Source organism: Mytilus californianus, unplaced genomic scaffold, assembly GCF_021869535.1.
Source record: "Mytilus californianus isolate M0D057914Y unplaced genomic scaffold, xbMytCali1.0.p SCAF_1, whole genome shotgun sequence".
NCBI lineage: Eukaryota > Metazoa > Mollusca > Bivalvia > Mytilida > Mytilidae > Mytilus > Mytilus californianus.
In genome coordinates this window covers 54,947,524-54,975,001 of record NW_026262581.1, presented here as the reverse complement: position 1 = coordinate 54,975,001, position 27,478 = coordinate 54,947,524, and the positions used below count along the sequence as shown (strand labels likewise).

General features: G+C 31.3%; 1 protein-coding gene across 1 annotated transcript; it reads right to left on the bottom strand.

The window, feature by feature from the left end:
• Positions 1–1,534: 1,534 nt before the first annotated feature.
• On the bottom strand, positions 1,535–27,475 carry LOC127721572 (ATP-binding cassette sub-family D member 1-like). Its single transcript, XM_052228347.1, has 10 exons — positions 26,461–27,475; positions 25,877–26,063; positions 23,668–23,792; positions 22,432–22,585; positions 21,451–21,545; positions 20,130–20,275; positions 18,507–18,652; positions 17,026–17,110; positions 7,434–7,559; positions 1,535–6,009 (listed from the first exon to the last, which is right to left on the bottom strand). Exons 1-10 carry the CDS (start codon positions 27,379–27,381, stop codon positions 5,772–5,774), a joined length of 2,223 nt encoding a protein of 740 aa, XP_052084307.1. The 5' UTR covers positions 27,382–27,475; the 3' UTR covers positions 1,535–5,771.
• Positions 27,476–27,478: the final 3 nt, after the last annotated feature.

The following is a 27,478-nucleotide window of genomic DNA, read 5'->3' as shown; positions in this document are numbered from 1 at the left end:
ATAAAGCTTTGCACATTCTATCCATAATCACAAATGTTTACACAGTTAGATTTCAATACCTTAAGAAAAAAATTCCACACTGAAAAGTGTGTAATGCACAATCTAATTAAAATTAAATCTCTGCTCTAACTCATTTGTTTATGCTTGGTCGCTGAGCGAGTGCAGAGATTTAATATTCTAATTAGATTGTGTGAAGAATGTACTGTTTTTATCCTGACAATGGTGTCCTATGTAGACACTGAAACATGTCAATTTCATTTAGCTATAAACGACTGTCATACAGGTGGGAGGTTTAGCTAGCTATAAAACAAGAGTGCACACGCTGAAATGTCTCGCCTTCTTTACTAATCATTGATATTATGTTGATAGTCCTAAATATAAAGCTTTATTACAACTGTCACATAAACTTAACATTAACCAAGTAAACTAAACATTGACCAATGAACCATGAAAATGAGGTCAAGGTCAGATGAACCATGCTAGGCAGGCATGTACAGCTAACACTTCTTCCATACAACAAATATAGTTGACCTATTGCTTATAGTTTAAGAAAAACAGACAAAAACACAAAAACTTAACACTGAGCAATGAACCTTGAAAAAGAGGTCAAGGTCAAATAAAACCTGCGTAACTGACATATAGATCATAAAATATTTCCATACACCAAATATAGTTGAACTATTGCATATAGGATTAGAAAAAAAGACCAAAACACAAAAACTTAACTCTGACCACTGAACCATGAAAATGAGGTCAAGGTAAGATGACACCTGCCAGCTAGACATGTACACCTTACAATCATTCCATACACCAAATATAGCTGACCTATTGCATGCAGTATTAGAAAGAAAGACCAAAACTCAAAAACTTAACTTTGACCACTGAACCATGAAAATAAGGTCAAGGTCAGATGACACCTGCCAGCTAGACATGTACACCTTACAATCATTCCATACACCAAATATAGTAGACCTATTGCATACAGTATAAGAAAAACAGACCAAAACACAAAAACTTAACTATAACCACTGAACCATGAAAATGAGGTCAAGGTCAGATGACACCTGCCAGTTGGACATGTAGACCTTACAGTCCTTCCATACACCGAATATACTAGACCTATTGCTTATAGTATCTGAGATATGGACTTGACCACGAAAACTTAACCTTGTTCACTGATCCATGAAATGAGGTCGAGGTCAAGTGAAAACTGTCTGACGGGCATGAGGACCTTGCAAGGTACGCACATACCAAATATAGTTATCCTATTACTTATAATAAGAGAGAATTTAACATTACAAAAAATCTGAACTTTTTTTTCAAGTAGTCACTGAACCATGAAAATGAGGTCAAGGACATTGGACATGTGACTGACGGAAACTTCGTAACATGAGGCATCCATATACAAAGTATGAAGCATCCAGGTCTTCCATCTTCTAAAATATAAAGCTTTTAAAAAGTAAGCTAACGCCGCCGCCGCCGCCGGATCGCTATCCCTATGTCGAGCTTTCTGCGACAAAAGTCGCAGGCTCGACAACCAGGTTTAACCCACCATTTTTCAATTGCCTGTACCAAGGCAGGAATATGACACTTGTTTTTCATTCTTTCAGTTGATTGATAACCTTTGATTTTATTGGTTTTTATGGACTTCTCCTTTTTGAATATACCTTGGAGTTCGGTATATTTGTCATATTTTTTAATCACTTGAGCAATCAGGAAAGTGTTGTTATTATAAGTTTTTACATAGTATAATAATAAATACAAAATATAGTACATAGATGAATAGGTGACAGGAAAGCAGGCCTATCAACCTTAAAAACTGATAAATAAATTTTGCTTATCTCTACATTCAAAGCCTTTAGAAAATTTATAATTGGCTAAATACTTGAATTCCTGGTTCACCTGTACCCATGAAACCCATGAAAATTGGTATCCCAAAAATATTAATGAAATCCACAGTAACCATGCAAAAACACATCCAATAGATATAGGAAGATGTGGTATGAGTGCCAATGAGACAACTCTCCATCCAAGTTACAATTTATAAAAGTAAACCATTATAGGTCAAGGCAAATACATAAAGGTCTTATCATTTAAGGTAGCCGGGGTGTCCAAATGTTTGACGATAGATTTTTCTTAAACTATAGTGAAAGACATCTGGGTCAATTTACTTTCAAATTTCAATATAAAAACTGGGGGTCACAGACCTCGTTTTTTTGTTAAAATATATTAAAATTAACGAAATTGCAATTATTTTGTATGGGTTATATAGCAGAAACTTTATTTTTCTCTATTGAGGAAACATTAAATGATAGAATTAGTTAAAATTCAATGAGAGAATTGCTTTTCATGAAATATAAAATAAAAAAAGGGGGTCACACCGTCACAGGCCTTATTTTTTTGAAAATTAAAAAAAAAAACACAATTGTCCTATCAACTTCAGTATAATTATCTGCCTTTGATTTTAAAAGGATTTTTCTGAAAATTTTAAATAAACTTATCGACACTTAATTTTCTGTTAGTTTAATCTTTAAATTTTAAGTTGTAGATGTTTGTGTTGTATATTTAATGATATTTGGTAAAATATTTAAGCAAAAAAGTATTTTTGGAACATGACCAGAAGAGGATGCTCAGAAAAAGACACCCTGGATTCTGATGCTGATAAAAGACTATGATTACTGGAAAATCCAGTGATCTCAAAAGGATAACCACATCTTATTATGTAACTTTTAAGCCTTATAGCCTGGACCTAAATGAAGCATATCTTCATACCATAAAATTCATACACTTTGTTCATAATTTTATCCCGACCAATGAAAAAGGGATAAGAATAAAGGATGCCAGGTAACAATTAATGAGATAACAAACCCAACAACACATTTACAACATCAATAACAATATTAGATTACCCTGTACACTTTGTTAGTAGGTCTTTGGAAGCTTTCTTCCTTTGATCAAACTATTCAAGTCTTACAGGTTACTTATACAAAGGGTCTATATAAGAACCCTCTCTATTCTAAATAAATCACAAAAACCAATTTCATAATATAAGTATTTACATCTACCTTAATATAAGCTTTGGTGGTTGAAGGAGATATTAAAAATTGTAGAATTTGACTTTGGTTGTTTGTACTTCACTTACCCGGTATATATTTTTTGTACACAGTAATGGAAGCCAAATTAGCTTACCTACTATTAGCCTTCAAAAGCCATGTTACATCCCCTTAACAGAATGCAGAACAATTTGGTCTAACTTCACAGAATGTTTTTTTATTATAAAATTTACAACAGGGAATGAAAAAAGAATGCCAAAAGGTGGCAAAAAATCACATGTCAGTTGTCTAGACGAGGTCAGCAAAAACATAATATTTATTACGTTGACTTATCATTTAAATTTGTAAAAATGTGAAACATTATGTGGTAATATGATACTTGTTTATATAGCTATACCCAGGTAACATGGTATAAGTGAAAACTCTCTCTGGTGAAAAAAATGTCTGTTTGTTGGACAAGGTACATTCAACATAGTTTAAAAAATTAATCATTATTAAAAATGGCCGATCAGTAACATATTCTTTTTAAAATCAAACTGCATTGTAATTTGCATTGTTAAGGACTTAGTGATATACAAAATAGAATGAATTAGAAAACAATATATATTTTTTTTAAAGTAAATGGGGACACAGTAGGTATCTTTTTAAGTTGAAAAATCATATTTGTGCCTTTTTAAAAATTTAGCCATCTAAACTATGTAGCTAAAGGTAGACAAAATATATTAACAAATAGACTAAAGTTATGTGAGAAATTGGTAAAACATTGCTATGGATTTCATTATTCATGCAAACATGTCTTTATTCTGGTTACACATAATACACATTTAGATGAGTATCTTTCTGCAATTGCTTGAACCTTCCAGATTTCCTATTTGGCACATAAACAACTTTTTGTGACAGTAAAACCTTTGCTTATAAATACAACTAATAATACAACAAAAATACATTTAAGCTTAGCAGAAAATGACAACTGATGGTAATCCACCAAAGAAAAAATGATACAGCTTTTTAAGACTCCTTAATTTAATATCACAATGATAATATCCACACATAATACAATATTCCCATGAAAATACACTCATTTCAAAAACACTATCATATATATTAATACTGTTACAGCAGATTTTGCCATAAAGAAAGATTTTTATAAGATGGCAGTCTCTCAAATTTTGGTAGTTGTATAATCATATAATAATAGAAAATTTAGCTTGACTTGGAAATTATGTTGTTTTTAATAAGAAGAGGCCATCTACAATTTTGAATAATCTTAATAAATGATGGTATTTTTTGCTCATCTACATCTTACAGCAATTTTATACTAACAAATTACACCCATCACAAATTTTTCAAAGGATTGAAATGCACATTTTAACTGTAGATGTGGCCTTTTTTAAGGGATGGTAGACTTACAAAAAGTGCATTGCTGAAACACATTTTAAAATTAAAGATGGCTTCAAGAATGGGATATTGGTTTTTCAATGGTTTCTGAAAATTCCAGAAGTTTGTTCTGCAAAGGAGGATCTACCCCTTACTCAGTTTTAAAAATGATAAATGTAAGTCGACAGTTATCTACAGAATAAAAAAAAAGACAGAACAGTTAATTGCTTCCCCGTCACTCCTTTGTTAAAACTTGTCTTTCTGACATCAAAAGATGAAATCTATAGTTTGTAAAAGTATCTTATGATCAACAAAATTTGTAAATTTTGTTCATGCTCTGGATGAATAATTCAGTAGTTTGATGCTGACATCACTGTTAAAGAAAATTACCGTAGAAAAAGGAGTTTTTTTTTATTAACAAATTTCTATTAATATAATATAATCTGATTCTTCAAAGAAAATTACCTTAGAAAAAGGAGTTTTTTCTATTAACTAATTACTATTAATATAATATAATCGGATTCTTCACAGAAAATTGTTGTATTTTTTCCCATCCCTTGTATAAAATGCTGACATCTTTTACAAAATATGATTTGTGCTTAGAATGAGTATATTGTACAGGAAAACAACCATTATACATTTAGGCCATAGTAAAAAAATGCCCCAGATTCTCATCCAACTTTTTTCTTGAATAGGGTAATTCCAATCTTATACAATCCTATTACAAACAACCACCAGGGTTACGATGATAGAAACTTAGAGCATTTTTTATCGTTAAATGACCCCTTAAAGTTAGAATGAAAATCTGGGAATTTCTTTTCCTTGGTTTAAAAAGACATAATATAAGTACATTCATATATGCTACCCTGAGCACAAATATCAAAACTGACTAGATACATATGGAATTATTAAACAACAACAGAACATCAAACTTGTAATCAATGCTGTAGTAATGGTCATTCATAAATATTGGTTGTTCAAATATTTAAAGAATGCTGTCAAATTAAAATGTAATCAATCAATAGTGCTCTGTTTGTTAAAATTAATCACAAAGGGAAAATACCCAATAATGTGTAATTAGTTATTGTAAACTGAATATTTAATAAAACATTTTATGTACCAAAATCATAGACATGATTTTGTTAAATCATAAACATGATTTGTTAAACCATAAACATGATTTGTTAAATCATAAACATGATTTGTTAATCATAGACATGATTTGTTAATCATAGACATGATTTGTTTCTAAAACTGTTCACTAACACTAGTTAACTAGTACAATATCACTGGCAAGAGAATTTGAAGAAATAAAAGAAATCAACTAGGGAATGTTGTGCATCAACTCTCTACCAATTCATCTACATCATCTAAATTATCATGACTGGATAGTAAGACTGAATCCTCTCCTAATATAGAGCAAAGCTCTGATAGTCTGTTATGCATCTTAGGTACACCAGCTAATTGGGTCTCAAGCTTCTGTTTTTCTTCGTTAAGGGTAAGACGAGTGTTTGTATTAAGTTCTTCCATTCTCCAACCTCCTTCTCCATCAAATTGTAACAGATGGGTATGAAATTTCCTGTAAAAAACAACAAATCTGAACACAAGTGAAAAAAAGAAAAACATGCTGCTACTTTTATTCTTTTTACTTCTTGTATCTTATATAGGTTGAAGATTAATGCTTTATTCTATTGATTTATATACTGCATGCAATTTGTGAAGGAAATGGAAATTGTAGTGTACTGACAAAACTATCAACATTTGAAAATGAACTGATTAACTCCATCAAACACTTGTAATTCAATCCTATGTCATTTTGATAACAAACTCAGTAAAATTTAAGGAGGGGCGGGGGTTAGGTGGACCTCATTTAAGAGAGATAATTCTTTATATCAGTAAGGCATTGGTAATAGCCAATTTCATAAATGCTCTTTAGCATATATCAGAATTAAATGAATCTGTGTTACTTAGCAGTTTGGAATAAATTTATGAAAATGGTTGACCTAAATGAAGTTGTGATTCTCAGGAGTAATGTCCCTTAATCTAGAGTTAGCTCCTTAAACGAGAGATTGATGGCGGTTGGTCAAAGTGATCTGCATATAAAAGATATTGATCATCTACTTTGACCACATGTACATTTAACTTAGTTACTAGCTCATTCTACCAAAACAAAGATTTGCAAGGGATAACATGCAAATTATATGCCATTGTTATTGGACAATAAGTTAACAGTCCATGCTTAGTGGGTATAAAAAAATTAAAGTATCGGAAATATGAAAACTGCTTTCACAGTACAACTCATTACTTTATAAAATTCCAGGCCAAATAACAAATCATTCCATGATACACAAACTGAGAAAAATTCCATGGTCAGAGGGTAAAATAAAATTTAAAGTATTGTTTAACAGGAAGTGACTGTCCGACAGATCTCAGAATAGCTAAAATGTTACAACTCATGATCATCCTTATATAGTTCCACACCGAATTATTCTATCATACAGAAGAGAAATTAATATGTAAAAAGAGTTTCGAATAAACAGACTGATGGAGGGAAGAATGTACAGGAGGAAGGACAATGTGAATGCAGTGTACCACCTATTACCTGAGTAGGGATATAATTAGACTTAAGGTATACATTTGATTCCAAGAAAGAAATTCTTTCTCACATAATCTTCACTGCATATGACATGTATGTTGCTGAATAGTTTTGTATAATCACATACAATAAAATCTATCTAATTTAACAGAAAATTAGGTCAAGCTATAACAAATCATTTAAAGTAACATGATTTGTGAATTAAGGAAAGTAATAGAAAAACTCTGATACAATGACATCTCTAAACACATTAATCCAAATGGGTTTCAGTAACCAGTAGTCTATCACTTTTTGCATTACCACCTTTTTGTTAGTTACATGTAAATTTACTTTCAAAGAAATAATCTTCACTGAAATATCAAACAATAATTACACAAAGAAATAAGTACAAATACATTATATCTTACCACAATGAAGGTCTATGAGTGATAGTAAGTAATACTATCCCACTGTCCTTGACTGTTTGGTATATCTTACTTTCTACATCTATAGAAACAGCACTGGTACATTCATCAAGTAATGCATACTGTGGTCTGAAATAACATTAGCTAAATATTACTTTTGACTAGCAACTGAAATGTCAAAATATAAACATATGCCAATTTCATCATTGTTCAATATCCATGAATGGCTTTTGCTTGTAATAACATTCATCATGTACTTTCAAGGTTAAAAATTGTAAAATCAAAGATTCTTCAAATTTGACTGGTACTTTACAGTATATACTAGTAAAAGATAAAAATTTAATCTATCATTTAAATCATAGCCATACTAAAACTTATTTCAAACAAGTAAAAAACAAGCTGTTGATCAACTGCTGAGTAGTTAAAATTTTACAAAAACTTTAAAATGCAGGCATAGTAGAAACTATAGTGAAAATCTATACAAGAACAACAATTGTAACAAAAATGGGAGGTAAATCATTAATGACCCACTGTATTAATTAGAACTCAAATTATTTTTGATAAACAAATTCAGTTTTTACTAGGAAATTAAATAACTGAAAATCCTGTTATTTGTGTTTACATTTTATCTGAATTTATTCATGCAACACAGGTAGAATAGGCACTAACCACATCCTTAACAGCTACAATAAAACTCTTCTATTAATAACTTTATTTATACTTTACTTTCACTAGTACTTTCAATTTAACAATAACATCATCATCACAAAAAAACTTAATTTTAAAGTAAATTAATAACCCATCATGAGAGAGCTCTTTACATTATCTGTTTACATATCTTTTTTATTTGCTAATTTTCACATTTTTATGAAATTTAAAATTCCTCAGGCCCCTCAGGCCATTTGAGCTAAAAAAATATTAGGCTACTTTGTGTAAAACTGAAACTGGAAATTTATTTGAAAAATCCATTTAGTATGTATACTCAATGCCCAATTATGTAACAATTCGATGATGAAGATTTCAAGGACAAGTAGGCGTAAATGTCCGTATCATATCAAGTAGCTGAGTCAATTCAAGGAAACTTACATTGAGAAAGTAAAAGATAGAATTAAGAAACAATTGTTTTTTTCCTTATGAAATGTTGATACTACTATTATTAAATATAACTCATGACTGTTTTTTCAATTCTTCTATTTCATAAATAAAATGAAAAAACCTGTAGTTTTGGTTTCAATTTCTATGTTCTCATCAACTTCAAACTTTCCATTGTTTTAACAGTTCCTTGTTTCAAAGTCACTATATATAATCAGTAATTTTCTTTCAAAAGATTAACAATATGTTTACAATAGTAAAAGAAAAGTTTTCAACAGTTTGTTGACATTATGGAGCCTGCAAAAAACTGAAGAAGACAATAGTAATTATAGAAAATGGCAGAGAAAGAATTAAAGGTAAGAAATTTAGAAATTTAAATCAATTTCATGTAAAATTGTGTTGGTGTTTTCCTTTCCCAGGATATTTACATCAAAGTATTTTTTGATATAAGAATATGACTGTGTCTACGGGACAACTAGCCATGCTCTGCTCACCATATCACATTTCCATCTGAACAAAAAGGATGGAGAACACACTACTGGAAAGAATAGTATGCCCCTGCTTAATTACTGTGGATTCATTTATTTTCATCGGTACCAATTTTCGTGGATTGATGAAAACTTGCATTTTCATGGATATTTAATTTCATTGTTTTGGCAAAGTCTGCGTACATTCCTAAGAAAATATGTAATTCGTTGAACATTTTAAATTGTGGTTCCCCTGTACCAACATAATCCATGCAAATTGGTATCCAACGAATATCAATGAATCCAAAGTAAGTATCTATCAAAGGAAGGGCACGAACATAATTATGGGGCACTGTAATTATGTTTCACTAATCTACCAAATTAATGTCAAACCCTATCAAACTCAGATGATCTCTTTAACTTCAGAAGCAGTCCTTTTATTGATTTTCTGATTTAAAAAAAAATTATTGACTTTTACTTGCTAAACACCCCCCAAAAAATGAAGTTATTTGAACTACATCTGGCTAGTGTGAAAATGTCCTCAAATTTCAGCTGAACAGAATGGAATATGGTCACTGAAGACATTCAAAAATTCAAAAAGGGGAAGCCCATAAAAGCTGTCAAAATCAAATGCTTTCAATCAAAGGACAATTGAAAAACAACTGCCATATTCTTGACTTGGTACAGGCATTATCCAAAGAAAATGATAGGTTAAACCTGATTTAATAGCTAGCTAAACCTCCCACTTTCAATGAAGATATTTCACTTTGCCACCATATTGATGGGGAATGTGCATAGATTCCTGCATAAATCTGTGCAACTAAATTTAAAATGTTATACTGACAGCTAGACTTTGTGTTCTTAACAATTTTTATTTCATCTACTAGTAAGGATTATTTTATCAGACTTGCTTGTCTCAGCAGGACAACACTCTTGTTGGAATTCTTTTGGCAGTCCTCAACTTACCAAGTAATATAATTTACCTGGGACTATTATGCTAATATCAATATTATATATATTAGTATAATAGTCCCAAAATTTACCAAGTAAAAAAAAAAAAAAAAAAACAGTATTGTAAGATAAAGAAGTTGTTGTTACTTTTTTCTAGGATTAATTTATTTTGTAGACAGATATGCAGAAAATGGCTGGAATGTCCACAGAGGAATATGAATCGTTGAATTTTTATAAATATCTTTGCAAAAAGATTGGATCTAAAGAAGTTGTGAAAATAAGAAGATTAACTTCAACTATTATTGATATGGAACAAACATATATTTTTAAACACATAACAAGCGGAAGTAAAGGTGAAGGCCTTTATTTCAAAAGCAGTGATTTTGATCTAATGGCTGTTGATCCTTTCTTTAAGGTGTATCAATCAGAAAAAGAAGCTGTTTTTGATGGTCCCTCAATTCCATTGATTATGAACACTGAGGAGACCTTACCATGTTTTACACAATTATGTCTGCCTAATTATTATCATTATATGCTGCCATATTTCAAAAACAAGTGGCAAAGAAATCATTTGGAATGTATGTTTTCTAGTGAAAATTATAAACTGGTCCATTTGTCTATTTATCCTCCCAAAATAGCAAAAATGTTTACAAAAATTCATGGACCATGTGTATCTGATATAAATGATGTTATGGATATAGCATTTTGCCTTAAATGTGACAAATGGATATTTCAAGCACAGCCATGGGTTAGCAGATCACGTACTACATGGCCTTCACCTGAAATCATTTCGAAAATAATATCTTGCGGTGTGTTATTCGTGCCAATAGGCTGCAAAGGATCTGTAAATGAAAATCTAGAATGGCGAATTTCATTTTCTGTAGCAGAAAAATTTCTTATATATGCATTCAGTCACACACAATTATTATGCTATGCTCTGTTAAAAATCTTGTTGAAGGAAATAGTAGAGAAACATGAAGATTTGAAAGGTTTATTGTGTTCATACTTCTTGAAAACACTAATGTTTTGGATTTCAGAAGAAACAGACCCAAATTTATGGAGACCTGGTAATATTATACCATGTTTCATGACATGTTTACAAAGACTGCTGTACTGTGTAAAATATTCAATCTTGCCCCATTATTTTATTCCTGACAATAACTTTTTTTGCACACGGTTCAATGTGATGAACAAAGAAAAATTAACCACCATACTTAAGAATTTAAACGAGCAAGGAATTGTTTGTTTTAAGTCTTCTGAGACCCTTCAAGATTATCAAAGACTGTCCTTCCAAATCCCGGAATATTTTGGAATTATCAGAATAGTACCAGAAACATCTTCTTATATTCCAAGTATAAAGAATATGCGTCTACTATATCATTTTCTACATAATGCTAAAACAGGTTTATCTAGAGGTCTATTTGCTTTACATTTATCAGTAGCAAGTAGGTTTGCTCTAGATGCTTCAAAACATCACTATAGCTCAGAAAACAAACAGCAATACTTCAAGTACAAATATGATCTGAGCCATTTATTGATTGGTGTAAATTCAGATGCAGTATCAGGATGGCTGACGTTGGCATCTTTCTTCTATGTGCACAAAAATTACTTTGCCTCATTATCAGTAGTAAATTATACATTGCAGAAATACACAGATGAGAAATTTTATACTATATCAAGCATGACTGAGGACAAATTAAATCATTTCCAAAAACATGAGCTGAATCTGATGAAAAAAGAAACAATTTATCGAGTATATAAAACATTAACAATTTTTCCTCTTCTATTTCATGAGAAGTCATCAATAATTCCACAAGAGTTACAAGTAGATGTTACAAACAACAATCCAGTGTATCATCCATTAGCATTTGCATATTTCCTCAGCTTCCTATGTTACTACCATCTACAAGACATAACATCATGCAGATTTTGTTTACGACAACTTAAATCAATAATAACAAATGCCAGTTTAAAAGCAAATTTTCCTTACATGTGTACACCAGTGTTATGTGGCATTGCTCACCAGTTATTGGGTGAGACAAACTTTGCTAGACTTTTATTTCAAGTTTGTGCTGTGCTTGATCCGCACAAAGCAACGAGTGCAGCGTTAAGGTTACAAGGTGTCATCTGACACTTTTAAAGTTACAAAATGTCACCTGACACTAACAAGGTTATTAAGGGCTATCTGACACTATCAAGGTTACGAAGTGTCATCAAGCACTATAAAGGTTATTAAGTGTCATCTCTAACTACCAAGATTACTCAGTGTCATCTGATGCTACCAATGTCTAATTACTTAGTTCCATTTTACACCCTCAGTGTATTGGGTATGTTGTACTGTGTTATTACAGTTTACACACTTAATAGTGTGGTTCACAAGCAAAAATTGAATTTTATTTTGATTTCAATTTTTAACTTCTAACAGTATAAAACATTACATCATAAATATTCTTTCAAATTACTATCTTATTTTCATGATTTTTGAATTCAAGTTATTTTTCATTCTTTTCTTTTATCAGCTTTATAAATTTCATCTCAAATATTCATCATAAATTACTCTCCCTACCATACTGAATTTATTTATCTAAATCATGTATAATTTGACTTTCTTTTAAAAAAAACAAAATCAAAGAAACTCTATTTAAACAAATGGACATACATATACACTCAAATAAAATTGTACAAGTTGTGGGTAAATTGTATTTCATATAATTAAAAAAATGTATAATTATATCAATATGAATAGACACATGACTTTTAAATGAATTGTTCATGATAAAATCTGTTTTGTATGCATGATATATAATTTGAACTATCAATTTGTATAACTAATTTGTCAAACTGTTTTACAAAAGAAGTAAAATAAAAAGAATACACACGAGAGGCTTTTCTTTAATCAAGATAAAGCAGAAAACCTCAGTTGCCCACCTGTGTGAAATAAAGCCCCAATTAGACAAATTATGTTTATTGTCTACAACTCAATAAAAAAAAACACCATGCAGACTGATTATCATTATCCTTTTATCTTCAAAGAATGTCTGGTCACATGATAGCAAATCATCAAAATCTCCATAAAAAAATACTATGAATAAATTGAAGGTCAATGAGATAGCAGCCCAACAACACCCTACAACAAATATGAATATGAATAAATCGAAATTTGTGGAAAATCAATGAGACAGCAGACCAACAAAACAATACAACAAATACAACTATGAATGAATAAATTTAACAGGAAATAAAATGCTTCGCTGAGCGCAGCTGGATACGACCGCAGAGGTCCAACCATGAACAGTTGGGGCGAAAATGGACACAATATTCGTGCTTAATACAGGTCTGAATTTGGATTGTAATTAAATATTTGACACATAATAGGTTTCTGACACCGAATAACTGTAGTCAAAGAACTTAGAATTTGTTATATGATTTGAATTTATATTCAATTTTTTGCTTTTATGCAATACACTATGCTGTTGCGAATTGACCACCCCCCTCCCCCCCCCCCCCAAAAAAAATTCTTTCCCTCAAGATATGGTCATAATCTCAATTCAAATTTCCAATGGAGTTTGCAACCATAATTACCAATTTAAATACATCATAAAAGACTTGAATAGATAATTTAAAAGCAGTGTAAGGGAGGTAATCCAACATTGTACAACATTGTACAATTTTGTTTTGGGATTACCTCCCTTACACTGCTTTTAAATTGTCCATTAACCAGGAAACCCTTGTTTTTCCCCTTTTTTGCCCCTAATTCCTAAACAGTTTGAGCCATAACCCCCAAAGCCAATCCTAACCATCCCATTGTGGTATGGAAACTTGTGGTATAATTTCTAGACATGGGGTAATTGAAATATGTAATTGTAATTGGCTGTAATTAATTACAATTTCTCAAGTAATTGAATGTAATGTGTAATTGATCATTTTTTCAATTACAAGTAATTGAAAGTAATGAATTACAAAGCCAAAATTGTCTGTAATTGACAATTACTTTTCAATTACAACTCAATTACATTTGAAATTTGGGATCAGAAAGGTTGAATCTTGTGTTTTTCTCAAAAATTTATGAAAAGCCATGACCTTAGCAAATGTAGTTAGCTGACAAATCAAAGCCAACACAGTATACCTTCTGGAATTACACAACCATGGAAGATTCTTTATTTTGTAATGAATGAACAAAAAATTAAAAAGAAAAAAAAATATTGTAGAAACATGCCATAATTTGTGTTTAAAAGAAACCATTAGAAAGTCACTGTCTTATACCTTAATTAGCTTGTTACCTACATGTATATTCAGATGGATATTGTTAGACATTGATTTAACATAATCAATTTGAAAGGTCATAAGTCAATCAATAAATATAACCTCTGGCTATTTGTTCTATCATAAACTATATAATGACTGTTTTTACAACAGATATGTTTGCATGTTAAACAGGTGTTAAGCCAATTAAAGAGAGATAAATATACCCCTAGGTACATGATTTTTTTAAAATCAATTAATTGTGATTAAAACTACATTATATTTTTAATAAAAGGCAGACTTTCTAAATCATTTCTTTAGGAAAAATAATTTTTAATAAGTTGTGATCAAAATAAAAAAAATAAAATTTTATCTATAGGGCTCTCTTCTTGTATCATTTTCAATGAAATACATTGAAACATAAAATTTCAATAGGTAATTAAACAAAATTTAATATTTTCCAAATATTGAATAAAGCTTTTTATCATTTTGTGCATTAAATTAAACCAGACATCTAGTCCTAACGATTCCTGATAGACAAAGTATTATGTGCACTTCAGATTTATGTTTGTTTTTTCTTTATTACCTTAACACACCAGATATTTAACTTTTACTCTTCTTTGATACTTGCTGAATTTGAAAATAGTCACTGTAGATCTCATTTGTTATTACTATAAAGCAATGTATGATAATTATGTACATATGATAGAATAAATGCATGTTCGAAATTTTCCTTTCAAAAGTAATTGAAGTAATTAATTACATTTGCCAAGTAATTGGAAAGTAATTAATTACATTGTCAAAAAAAGTCAAATGTAATGTGTAATTTAATTGAAGATTTTGTAATTGTAATTGAATGTAATTAATTACTTTCAAAAGTAATTGACCCCATTATTAATTTCAGAGAGATCCATACACTTAAACACAAGTTATTGTCTGGAAGTTACAAAAATGCTTATTTTTGGCCCCTTTTTCCTTAACTGTTGGTACCATAACCTCAAAAATTAATCCCAACCTTCCTTTTGTGGTATTGAACCATATGGTAAAATTTCATAGAGATCCATTCACTTAAACTAAAGTTATTGTGCGAAAACCAATGTGTCTTCGGACAACGACTATGACAACGCCAACGCCAACATCATACCAATATACGACCGATTTTTTGCGGTCGTAAAAAAATCAATGGGACGGCAGCCCAACAAACCCTGCAACAAATATGACTAAGGAAAATGGAATTTGAAGGGAAAATCAATGAGACAGCAGCCAAAAAAACCATGCAACAAATATGACTATGAAAAATTGATATAAAGGTAGGAAAATCAATGAGTCAGCAGACCAACAAAACCATGTAAAAATATGGCTATGAATAAAGGGAAATAAGGGGGAAAATGAATGAAACAGCAGCCTAACATAACCCTGCAACAAATATGACTGAAAAAAAAATGACATTTGGGAGAAAATCAATAAGACAAAAGGCCAACAACACCCTCCAACAAATATGACTATGAATAAATGGGGAATTGGGGGGAATCAATGAGACAGCAGCCAAAAATAACCCTACAAGAAATATATGACTATGAGTAAATGGATATTTAGAGGAAAATCAATGAGACAGCAGCCCATCAAAACCCTGCATAAATATGACTATGATAAATGGAGATTTGAAGGGAAAATCAATGAGACAGCAGCCCAACAAAACCCTGCAACAAATATGACTATAAATGAATGGAGATTTAAGGAGGAAAATCAATGAGACAGCAGCCTAACAACACCCTACAACAAATATGACTGAATAAATTGAAAAGAGGGGGATCAATGAGACAGCAGCCCAACAATACCATACAACAAATATGACTATGAATATATGGAGATTTGGGGGAACTTGTTAAGAAAAAAGTAGAGAGAACCAGAAACAGAATGAACCACAGGAACCACACAACATAGTTGTGAAAATAAACTGGAAACATGGATATTATGCAAATCCTCAAATTGTAACTGATCTACAACGATTTCCACAACTTTGATGACCATACATCTAACAATAGTCCCAACACAATTGGAAGAAGTACCTCCTTGAGAATGAAGCCAAATGAAATGGTACGGAATGATCAGTGAAGTACTGTTCATTTGCGAAATGAAACTGACAATTTAACATTTACTTTCACTTTCACTTTCTATATAACGTAACCCTTAGGAACCTTGCAGGAGAATATTGCAACACAGTCAGAATAGACACTAACCACATCGTTTACAGCTACAAGAAAACACTAACTCTTCTATCAATAACTTTATTTATACTTTACTTTCACTTTCAATTTAACAATAACGTTGTCATGACTGTCATAACTGCATGTTTTGTACTTCAGTGTTTCATTTCATACTATTACTTGTCCTGAAGACACCACCCTTGTTAGCGAAACATGTAGACCATAACAAACCATTACTTTGAGGTAATGTACGGGTGTTGTTGTCTTTAATGTTGTTTTACCCATTGTGAGAAAAGTTAAATAAGTTCTTCTAAAGTTACACCTCACCTTCAAAAGTGGGTGATTTTTAGATTTTTCCATTTGAAGTATAGTTAACATTTAAAAGCTAGCATTTTTCAATAATGATAAAATTTTGAAATGCACTCTGTCAAAATTGTTAACTCTCAAATGTCGTTTTTGGTGAATTTTGATGATATCAGTGGAAGTAAAAATAATGATATACAAATGAAAGTGCAAGACTAGACAATTAGCAACAAACCTTGTTTTTGTTAAAATTTTACCACATGAAATCTTGTTCTTCATTTTCTTGTCTTGAACTGTCACCTGTTTTAGATTCTTATATAATAAGTCACGAACCTGTGATAAAATATCCTAGCCATGCCCATTCTCTGTTTCTCTCCTCCAGATAACACATCTTTCCAATCACTTTCTGAATCCCAACCTACAGAAGAAGATACATGGTTTATAACAGACATTGACTATACAGTATGGGTTTTTCTCATTGTTGAAGACCGTACGGTTGCCTATGATTGCTTACATCCACTTTATTTGGACTTTGGGGGATAGTTGTCTCATTGGCAATCATACCTCATCTCCTTATTTTTATATTGACTTAGAAATTAAAATCATACAAACATCTTCTTTGCAAATAAGGGCCTTGGTCTAAGTAGTTTATTTACAGTATTACTAGCCAGTCAACACTGAGGTTGTGAGTTTGAACCCTGCACATTGAACTCCAATTCTAATTGAATAGGTTTGCCAGTTTTCTTACTGAAGGTCAGAGACTCTGGATTCATCAATCAATAATAACTTTGAAGGTCGGACACTATGGCTTCATCAATCAATAATAACTTGCTGCCAAGATAAAGCCAAGAGTTCTGAAAGTGGTGTTTAACACCAACAATCAATCAATCAATTAATCAATCATTGCAAATACAGCATATATAATATGCTTATAAGTTACATTACAAATTGTAACTTGGAGACTTAAGTTGTATATATGTCGCTTTTCTTTAAGAGTGGAAAATGAACATCCTAATAATTAAAACTCACACTTTACTTTTTACTTCACTACTTGTGGTAATCTAATGCATAATATAAAATTGCATAAACACAAGTGCTATGCTTTACCATCTCCCATGTCTCATGTTATTACAGTTCCAGTATAAATTTGGAGATTGATAATAAATTTGTACATTTAATGGGATCATTGATAAATTTCAGTGATTTTTTCCCAAATCTCTTTAAACTTGTAATTGATTCCTTATCAAATCTAGGTATTTTTCATTAAATGATAGTCAATGCAGGTTTCTCAATAACATTTGTGAAAATATTAAAAAAATTCAAAAACAAAAAGTTTGTGTATATACAGAAAACTACTTTTACTGCCAGCTATATAAATGATTGAAGGAATAAATAGTTTATCAGAGTGCAACCTGGTGGAGAGTTGTCGTCTCATTGGCAATCATACCACATCTTCTAATTTTTTATATATGGACATGGGTATTGTCTTAACTTTGATATTTGCAATAGATGTTTCAAAAGACTACATGTATAGATATATAGGCATCAATATGATGAGACTAGACGTTAAATTACCATAAACATCAGGAAAACATTTTTAGGGGCCAGCTGAAGCCCGCCTAAGGTTGTGGAATTTTCTCACTGTGTTGAAGATCCATTGGTGGCCTTGGGCTATCTTCTGCTCTTTGGTCGGATTGTTGTCTCTATGACACATTCCCTGTTTCCATTCTCAATTTTATGCATGCCCCACATACAAAATGACAGGACAAACCAAGTAAAAAAACATTTTAATTTAAAAATTTTAAACAATATACCTCCTTCCCTGTCAACTATGTGTTGCAAGTTGACTATATTCAGTATATTCATTAAGTCTTTTTCAATCATGCCTTTCTTCTTCATATCCTCTACATTATCTGGATATATCACTTGGTCTCTCAATGTTCCTATAGACATATAGGGTCTATAAAAAAATATTTTAAATTAAATTACATAATGTCAATAGCATGGCATCTGTATTTTGATTTTCAAATAGACAATTTATATGAATATATTAATAGACAGTAGATGAATGTATCAAAAGGCAGCTTTTAGTTGACCTTAGATGACTTTTGCTATTATTTTAAGACTTAGGACCCTCGTTTTTGTATAACTTGTCAATTATGTATACATTCCTGGCTTTCAAATATTAGGATTGGAACATTCCTGATGAAGATGAATCGGCTCATGTAGGATAAATGGTAATACAGTTCCAGCTTTTATAATAAATTCGTACACTTGTGTATTCTTGTAAGTTGACAGGTCGACAGTTGACGTAAATGAAGTCAACAAAATCAAATTATTTCATTACACCAGAATAATGCTTAAGTGGTAACAATCTTAAAACAAGTAGACAGTTGACAGGTCAACAGGTTGACAGTTGACAAGTAGACAGGTCGACAGTTGACAAAAACTTTAAAAAGAAATGATGAAATAGTGTTTGACAGTCGAGAGTTTACCAATAATGCCCATTTATTTATGTCGACCTTTCAAACTGTTGATCTGTCGACCTATGTACATAAAAATTAAAACTGTCAACCTGTCAACTTATGTACATATAAACTGATTTACCCCTCAATTCTTCTGATGGAACAACAATCCCCTATTTACTACTTGACCCGATAAATCCAGATAAGCGCTTCCGATGCAAAAAATTTTTAACAAGTTTTCATTTTCTAATAGTGGTTCGATACATAATCAGCCTAGTAGTTAGTGCCTCACCATTTGATTTCCAAAATTTTCTGTTAATAAATGAAGAAATCTAAGGTTCAAAATCCCACAGGCAAAGTTGACCTGACGGTGTTGGCTATGATTTTTTGATCCCTTTTTGTGGAATAGCTTGTCAAGTGTTCATGTATCCAAGGCTTTTAAATTTTGGGATTCAAGTGTTATTGATGAAAGCGCTTTCGACACACCAAATTTGTAAAGTATCATTTTCAATGGTATGTACGGTTACCATTCTGAAATGGTAAAAATATAATGATACCTTGGAAAAAAGATCAATTTAATGTAAGACACTCCAGAATGGTAGATCTGCTATTCTTATTCCAAACTAGCCAAGGTAATATTGTAAACATTCCAGAATTGTCAAATGCCAGGTTGTAGAGGTATGTATCCATTGAACTTGTGTGAAAAGCAAAATGGAAATGATATTTGCTCAAAGAACCTTGACATTGGACAATACACACAAGCTGTGTTTGTTTACATAACGAAATCTCTGTGGAGATTCTAATTTGAAATCTATCTTCATTCTAGAATTTTTATTAAACTCTTAGTTTTGATAATTTGCTGTTTTATATCATGTATATATATTATCCACAAAAAACTAAAACCCCTGACAAAAATAAATCCCTATAAAGAAGATCATAAAATACTATTTAATTTACAAAATAAATTGATACCTTTGAGGGATATAAAACATTGAAGTTGGTGGAGGTTTCTGAAGTTTTCCTTTGTACACAGGCCACAATCCACTAAAAATTCTGAACAATGAGGATTTTCCACAACCATTTGGTCCAGTTATAAGAAGATGCATGCCTGGTTCAACCTGAAATAAGAAAGATTTTAATAAAAATCCAGAATTATCCCCCTGTTCAACCAATTATAATGTAATATATCTTGGTTAGACCTATTTTTTTTTATTTAAAGAATGAATATGATATTTACATTTTGGTTTCAAATTCAAATACCAAGCAAAAAGAAATGTTTTTGAACAAGGAAACTTAAGAAAAAACCTTAGCTTGCTTCAAAAGTTAAAGGCTGGATTCATTTCAGCCACCATATAGTGAGTAAATTTAGATACTTAAAATGTTCTAAATGGGACACCTTACTGATAGCAGTATCTGTAGTGACGTTTTGGATTTCAATGAGAGTAATCTATGTATTACTGGTAAATTATTAAGTCAGGGATTTCGTTACCACAAATTCCTTAAAACCTTTACTAAATTCTTCCATAGATACAATGATTTGGTTTGCAAGTTTGGCTGTTCCTGTAGAAAACTTATTTCAAACAGAGTAGCACATCCTTAATTTTAGGTGATGTTTACTAAACATAGAAATGATATGATCTGGGTAAACTTATCAGATAAATCCTTTAAATAAACTTATTCTGAAAGGTTACCAATTCAACACTGTAATTAGATCTTTTAATATTGTTTTTATTGGTATAAATATTGATTTTGTTATCAGTAAATTTAAACCATATTAAAAATCATGTTGTCTCATTGGCAACCATACCACTTCTTCATATTTTTATATGATAGACAGGAAAGTGACTTCTTTCCCCCAGTTGCCTGGTAGCATGAGCCCCAGGTCACTATTTCAATAAACAGCAAGTTAGATAAAAGTTTTTAAAATCTTAAATGTTAAAATTGATTCCTTCTATATATATCATTTCTTGTATAGAGTACTAAATTGATTTATATCAAAATTTTAACGCCTGAATTGTTCATGGTTATTTATTGTCCTTATCAAAGAAACACTGTATATACTTTTTGTAAGTTAATAAAAGCAGATAACTATAAGTTTAACTTGAACAACTCCTTTTCTGTAGTTATGGCAAAGATTTCCACACAATATTCATCCATTGATAAACTTCATTCAAATTGTTACAGAAACTGCCAAAAATTGTCAGTTGACGGCATCTTTTATGAAATAAGTAATCACTGCTGACTTTTTCCTCATTTCTTCTACTCCAATAAATTGTCCTTTCCTCTAACTTACCCTCATAGTCAGACTGGCTACAATAACATCTCCATTAGGTGTAATGATGGCTAAATCTTCTGTGTCTATAACAGACTCTGTGTCAATTACCTTCCCTGAAATCATTCATTTAATTTATTATTAGCTATTCAAAACTATATTAACTGTGAAGGGATCCTAAGATCTTTCATTCACAGTTCTGTGAACAGCATCATATTAATCATCTTTGGTAGCCTCTTCACCCTTGGCAGATTAAGCCGGAACTTGTAGGGTTAAGAGGAGGGGGACTGGATCATAACCCTTGGCTAGTGAAGATGCATATTAACAGTTTTATTATGTTATAATAAAAAATTAATTGTTAAAGGATACACTTATGCACGTACTGGGAAAAGTATATGCTGAAAATAAAATTAATACATAGAATTTTGATAATATTATTTTTTCTTGTCATCTTCATTATAAAATAATAATTAATGAAAAAAACATGATTTCTCTAACAGTTATTGTTCTTTAAAAAAAAATTAGCTTTAAATTTTAAAATCAAAATATTATTTCCATTTTATCTACCGTTATGTTCCCATAATCAAAGTGGTGAGGCTGAAAAAAATTATATAAATATGCAATACAGTTCTTTCATCAAGCCATATTCTGTCACCATAAACCAGAATGAAAGCTTGAATCAATAAACACAACTATTTTCGTTGCACTAGATTACGAGTGAATTAAACCAGTGTTTCAATAATGGAAAAAGACATTTTTATTTTATGGAAACTGAGAGAGCACTGCCATCCCTAGTTTATTTCTGTAATTGCTAAAAAAAAAAAAAGGGATACTATATCTGAACAAAAAAATTATACATATTATACAGCATCAATGAGTTGAGTTCCTGCTTTTTCCTCTTGCTAGAGAGAACTTTTGTTTTAAGACTATGGGTCCTAAACTATAGCCCTCTTATGGTCACTTGCTGACAAAAGGTGCAGAATCATTTATGTAATCAAATACCTTTTATTTCTAATGGTCCAGAAATTTTCTTTAAGTTTGACTTTCCCTTTTTTTGCTTTGTCACAATTGTCCTCTTGTACTTTCCCTGTCTGATATCATTGAAAGTTTCGAACATTTCTGAAACTCTAGATGTGTATCCAGCTAGTTCAGTTATCTATAATGTAAATAATTCATATTAAACATAGATAATACACACAACTAATATTTGAAAGGTAAAAAATATTATAAACTTTGATCATACGTGTACATAAAATTTTCCAACCATACAACTATTCTAGTCACTCCTAATATAAAGAAATCATATTTCTGCCCATGTTTGTTCCTTAAAATGTGTAAGTTACTATGGAAAAAGACTTTTAAGGATCAATACAACCTCTTCTGAATGAAAATATCAATTATTTATTGATTATGTCATCTTATGGTAGGTTTTCATCTGACAGGGTGAAGGGGTAAAAATAGAAATGTGGAGTAAATTTTTTGAAGTGGAAATCTATTAAATCTTTCCATCTGCCAATTCCTCTGTGTTAAAAACTAGCCAGATGCAAAGAAAAATGTCATTTGGTAGAACTTTTCAACCTCAACATTGAAATAACAACTATCCCGGAACTCTCCTATGGCTATGGAAGGATAAAACATTATTTATCATTATAGGTGGGTAATTTTTTTTCTCGAATAAATAAATGTATAATGCATTGTCCTTAAAAATACAAAGATCAGTTTAACTTTGAAGTCATACAGTGTAGTTTACATTAGAACCTGTCATCACTGAACCTAGAACTTAACCCAAATCTGCCTAAACCAGACTAATTCCAAATTCCCTTTATACAAACATCTAAACCATGTGTTGTTGATTGTTGTTTGAATGTCTTTTTCTAGGAGTAAGGAGTTGGTGGAATATAAATGTATGTTGTACATGTACTGTCCAGTATTTTTGTGATTCCTGTTGCCCTTTTGATGAATTATCGATGTATTTTGAACCTGTACAAACCAAACACCTGTATAAACTAAACAAATTTTTTAGCCCTTAAGAAGTTCCGTTTCGACAGGTTTCACAAGGTATCTATGGTGATATATAAAATGGATGTAATAACATTATACTCTTAATTAAACGTTTTTTTTCCAAATGAATACAGAGCCTGTCCATGATTTCCCATTTGTTGTTCCTTATATTCCCTCCCAATTTAATTAAGTTTAAATAAATGTCCAAAACTTTTCTTTCACATATCTTTGTTTTACCTCTTTATAAGAAGACATCATTCTTTCAATAGCATCGGCACAATTAATCAGTAAGTTCCTAGCTGTAGTGAAGGCTTTTGTTCTTTCGCTTACACCTCCATCTGGGTCATCATCCACCTCTGATCCTATGAAAACAGATATGTTCTTCTCATATATTTTATGACGGTATAATACTAAACCCCTAACAGGAGGGATTGTGCCTGATATTCATATGATGAAGACATAATCTTTCAATCAGTTTAATTGAGGTCTGGAGCTGGCATGTCAGTAACTGCTAGTAGTCTGTTGTTATTTATGTATTATTGTCATTTTGTTTATTTTCTTTTTTTTCCTATTCTGACAACGGACTCGGACTTCTCTTAAACTGAGTTTTACTGTGCGTACTGTTGTACGTTTGTTTTTTCTACATTGGCTAGAGGTATAGGGGGAGGGTTGAGATCTCAAAAAACATGTTTAACCCCGCCGCATTTTTGCGCCTGTCCCAAGTCAGGAGCCTCTGGCCTTTGTTAGTCTTGTATCATTTTTAATTTTAGTTTCTTGTGTATAATTTGGAGTTTAGAATGACGTCAATTATCACTGAACTAGTATACATATTTGTTTAGGGGCCAGCTGAAGGACGCCTCCGGGTGCGGGAGTTTCTCGCTGCATTGAAGACCCATTGGTGGCCTTCGGCTGTTGTCTGCTCTATGGTCGGGTTGTTGTCTCTTTGACACATTCCCCATTTCCATTCTCAATTTTATGTATTATTAAAAGTGACTTATATGAATGTACTTAAACAGCCAGTACACAAAAACATAAATGCATACATCATGTACATCTGATTTTGCTTTCAATAACTGTGAGCATTCTATAATATGGTATCATTTACAATTTCACTGTTATTAACTTTTATTTGTGTTTTCGTTTTTTATAAATAATAATTTTTACAGAAAAATTATTTGAGTTTACTTTAACTCTTCTTTACAGAATTACCATACATTTGTACCTAACAAGACCAACATGTTCACCTTCCAATCATTCCATATGCCAAATATAGTTGAACTTTATGTTACAATGTATGGTATCAGAGAAAGGGACCTTACTACGAAAACTTAACTTTGACCTATGAACCATGAACATGAGGTCAAAGCCAAATGAACACTTTGCAATCATTCCATACACAAAATATAGTTGTTGTATTACTTTTAGTAACCAAGAAACCAGCACAACCACAAAAACCTAACATTGACCAATGAACAATAAAATGAGGTCAAGGTCAGATGAACCTTAATATACAAATGTAGACATGTACACCTTACAATTATTCCATACATATACATTGTAGTTGACTTATTGCTTATATATGTAGTATCTGAGAAACAGACCTAACCATGAAAATTAGGTCAAGGTCAGATGAACCCTGCCAGACAAACATGTACACCTTTATATGTAATCATTCTTAACACCAAAATTATAGTTGACTTATTGCTTATAGTATCTGAGAAATAGAAATAATTTACAAAAAACTTAATGTTGATGATCACTGGTCCATGAAATGAGGTCAAGGAAAGGTGGACCATGTTTGACGGATATGTAGACCTTCCAATGATTCTTATAGATAGCCTATTACTCATAATAGGTGTAAAAATCATGTGTCAGATATAGACCTATACAAATTTAGCAATCCCTAAACCATGAAATTTGAGGTTAAATGACAACAGATATATGCCAGGCAGAAACATAAAGCATATGTTTACGAGATTCATGTATGAAGCATCCAGGCCTTCAGCTTCCTGAAATATAAAGCTTTATACAAATCCTTAATGTTGCCATCACCCCCACATACTTTTCTGCTAAGGAATGTCACTGGTGATGGTAAAAACTGGTTTAACCTACATGTACAGTACACTTTTGTGTGCCAGTCCCAAGACAGTTTTTATCTTTGTATATATATCTCCATGTTTTTCCTTAAAATTTATCTATGTTGATGCCAGATATATGTGTGTATTTTAAATTTGTTATACTGTATTTGTTCACTATATATGTCTCTTTGTCTACAGTGTAATCATATGATTTAGAGCTTTATATAATAGAAAACTAGTGGACTGTACAGTGTATGTTGACATGTACATGTAAATGTAGCTGGTTTTTTTCCCATGAAGTTATTGTTTTTGGGTTGCTGTTTCATTGAGGTGTGCCCTAAATCTTAAGCTTGATATCTTAGACTTACCATCAGCTCTAATTCCACCACCTTTTGCTGTAAGAATAGGTATCGCTACCATAATCAAACCACTGGCACTCCAAACATATTTCATTAAGAATTGTTCAAACATGATATACCACAATCGTTTGTTAAATATCAAATGCATTTGTTCTGCTAATTTTTTATAGCATTTCTGTAGAAGATTCAACTCTATCTGAAATAATCACAACAGTCATTGACAGTAGACAATAACATAAAGAAATAAATTAATTGTGTGACAAAAATAAACTTTACTTTTTAATCTTGCTATCTATATGATTAATAAACATGTTACCCTAAATATATGGGTTTGAAATTTCACTTTTTAATAAGTTTCTAAAGTATTCAAAATCTTATAAATGTACTTTATGTAGCATGCTTCTAAGAAACTTACTATGTTACTATTTACCTACAGTGGTTTTAGGAATAAATAATAAGGAATCTTGTACATGTACTAGCCAGACAAGATTTTGAACTGGCCTGCAACCCTGTTCATACTTAATATTCAAAGACGACCTAATCAAGTTAATCATGTTAATATTTAAACATTATGACGATAACTGTACATTTACCTTGTGGCCACCATAGAATGCAATTTCCTCAGCATTGGCAATTACTCTTGAATGCACAAATCTGAGGTCTCCTTTGAGTCTAGCCTCCTCTGCAACAAGTTTACCAAACTTTGGTGATATTGCTTTTAGAATTTGAGCTGTCACGTATAAAACCACTGATCCTATTATTGAGGGATATTTCGAACTTGCTCCTCTTTTGTTTGCAAGTGTGTATAATGTGAAAGACATTAATGTAACATCAAGCATTGGTTTGGTTAAATGTGAATATAAGTGTGCTAAAGACTGAGTGAACATGGTTATATCATCTGTTAGACACTGGTCAACATTTGCAAGTCTACTGTCCAAGTTGCTAACTCTGTAATATGTTTGATTGTCAAAATACAGATTATAAGCATGATTCACTAATCTTGTTCTGAGAACTAAAGCAAGTTCACACTCTAGGTATCTGATTAAACTGTTAATAAATGTTGCAGGAATGGATATAAGAAGCCATTGAGATAGTTGAAGTAAAAATGCCCTAAGATCACGTCTAACAATAGTTCTGACAATTTTTCCATCTAACATTGAAACATAAATTGACAGAAATGTTCTTGCGACTAGAGTTCCAGTATGAAGTGTAAGGATGCCAAAAGCTTTGCTCCATATCCCTGGGAACAATATTTTCAGAAGATAACGAAGTTGTCTGTAAAATTCCTTGTTCAAACTTCCTTTTCCTTTCTTATCATTAACAGAACCATTTCCATCGTCTAAAGAATCTTTGCTTTTTGAAATCGACCGTTTCTTCGAGCCAAATAATAATTTTCTCAATTTTGGAGACAATTTTTTAGCACCAATTGCAAGAATAATAGCTAATAGAGCTCCTTTAGCAACCTTTTCCTGCATGCTTTTGGAAGAAAAAATCGATCTTGCCATTTTAGACATTGTTCTTTGAATGTTAACAGATGATTTATCATTAATACGTAAAAATTTAACCAAAATCTGAAAATTTGCTCCTCTTGCCCTCCATGACAGATCACAT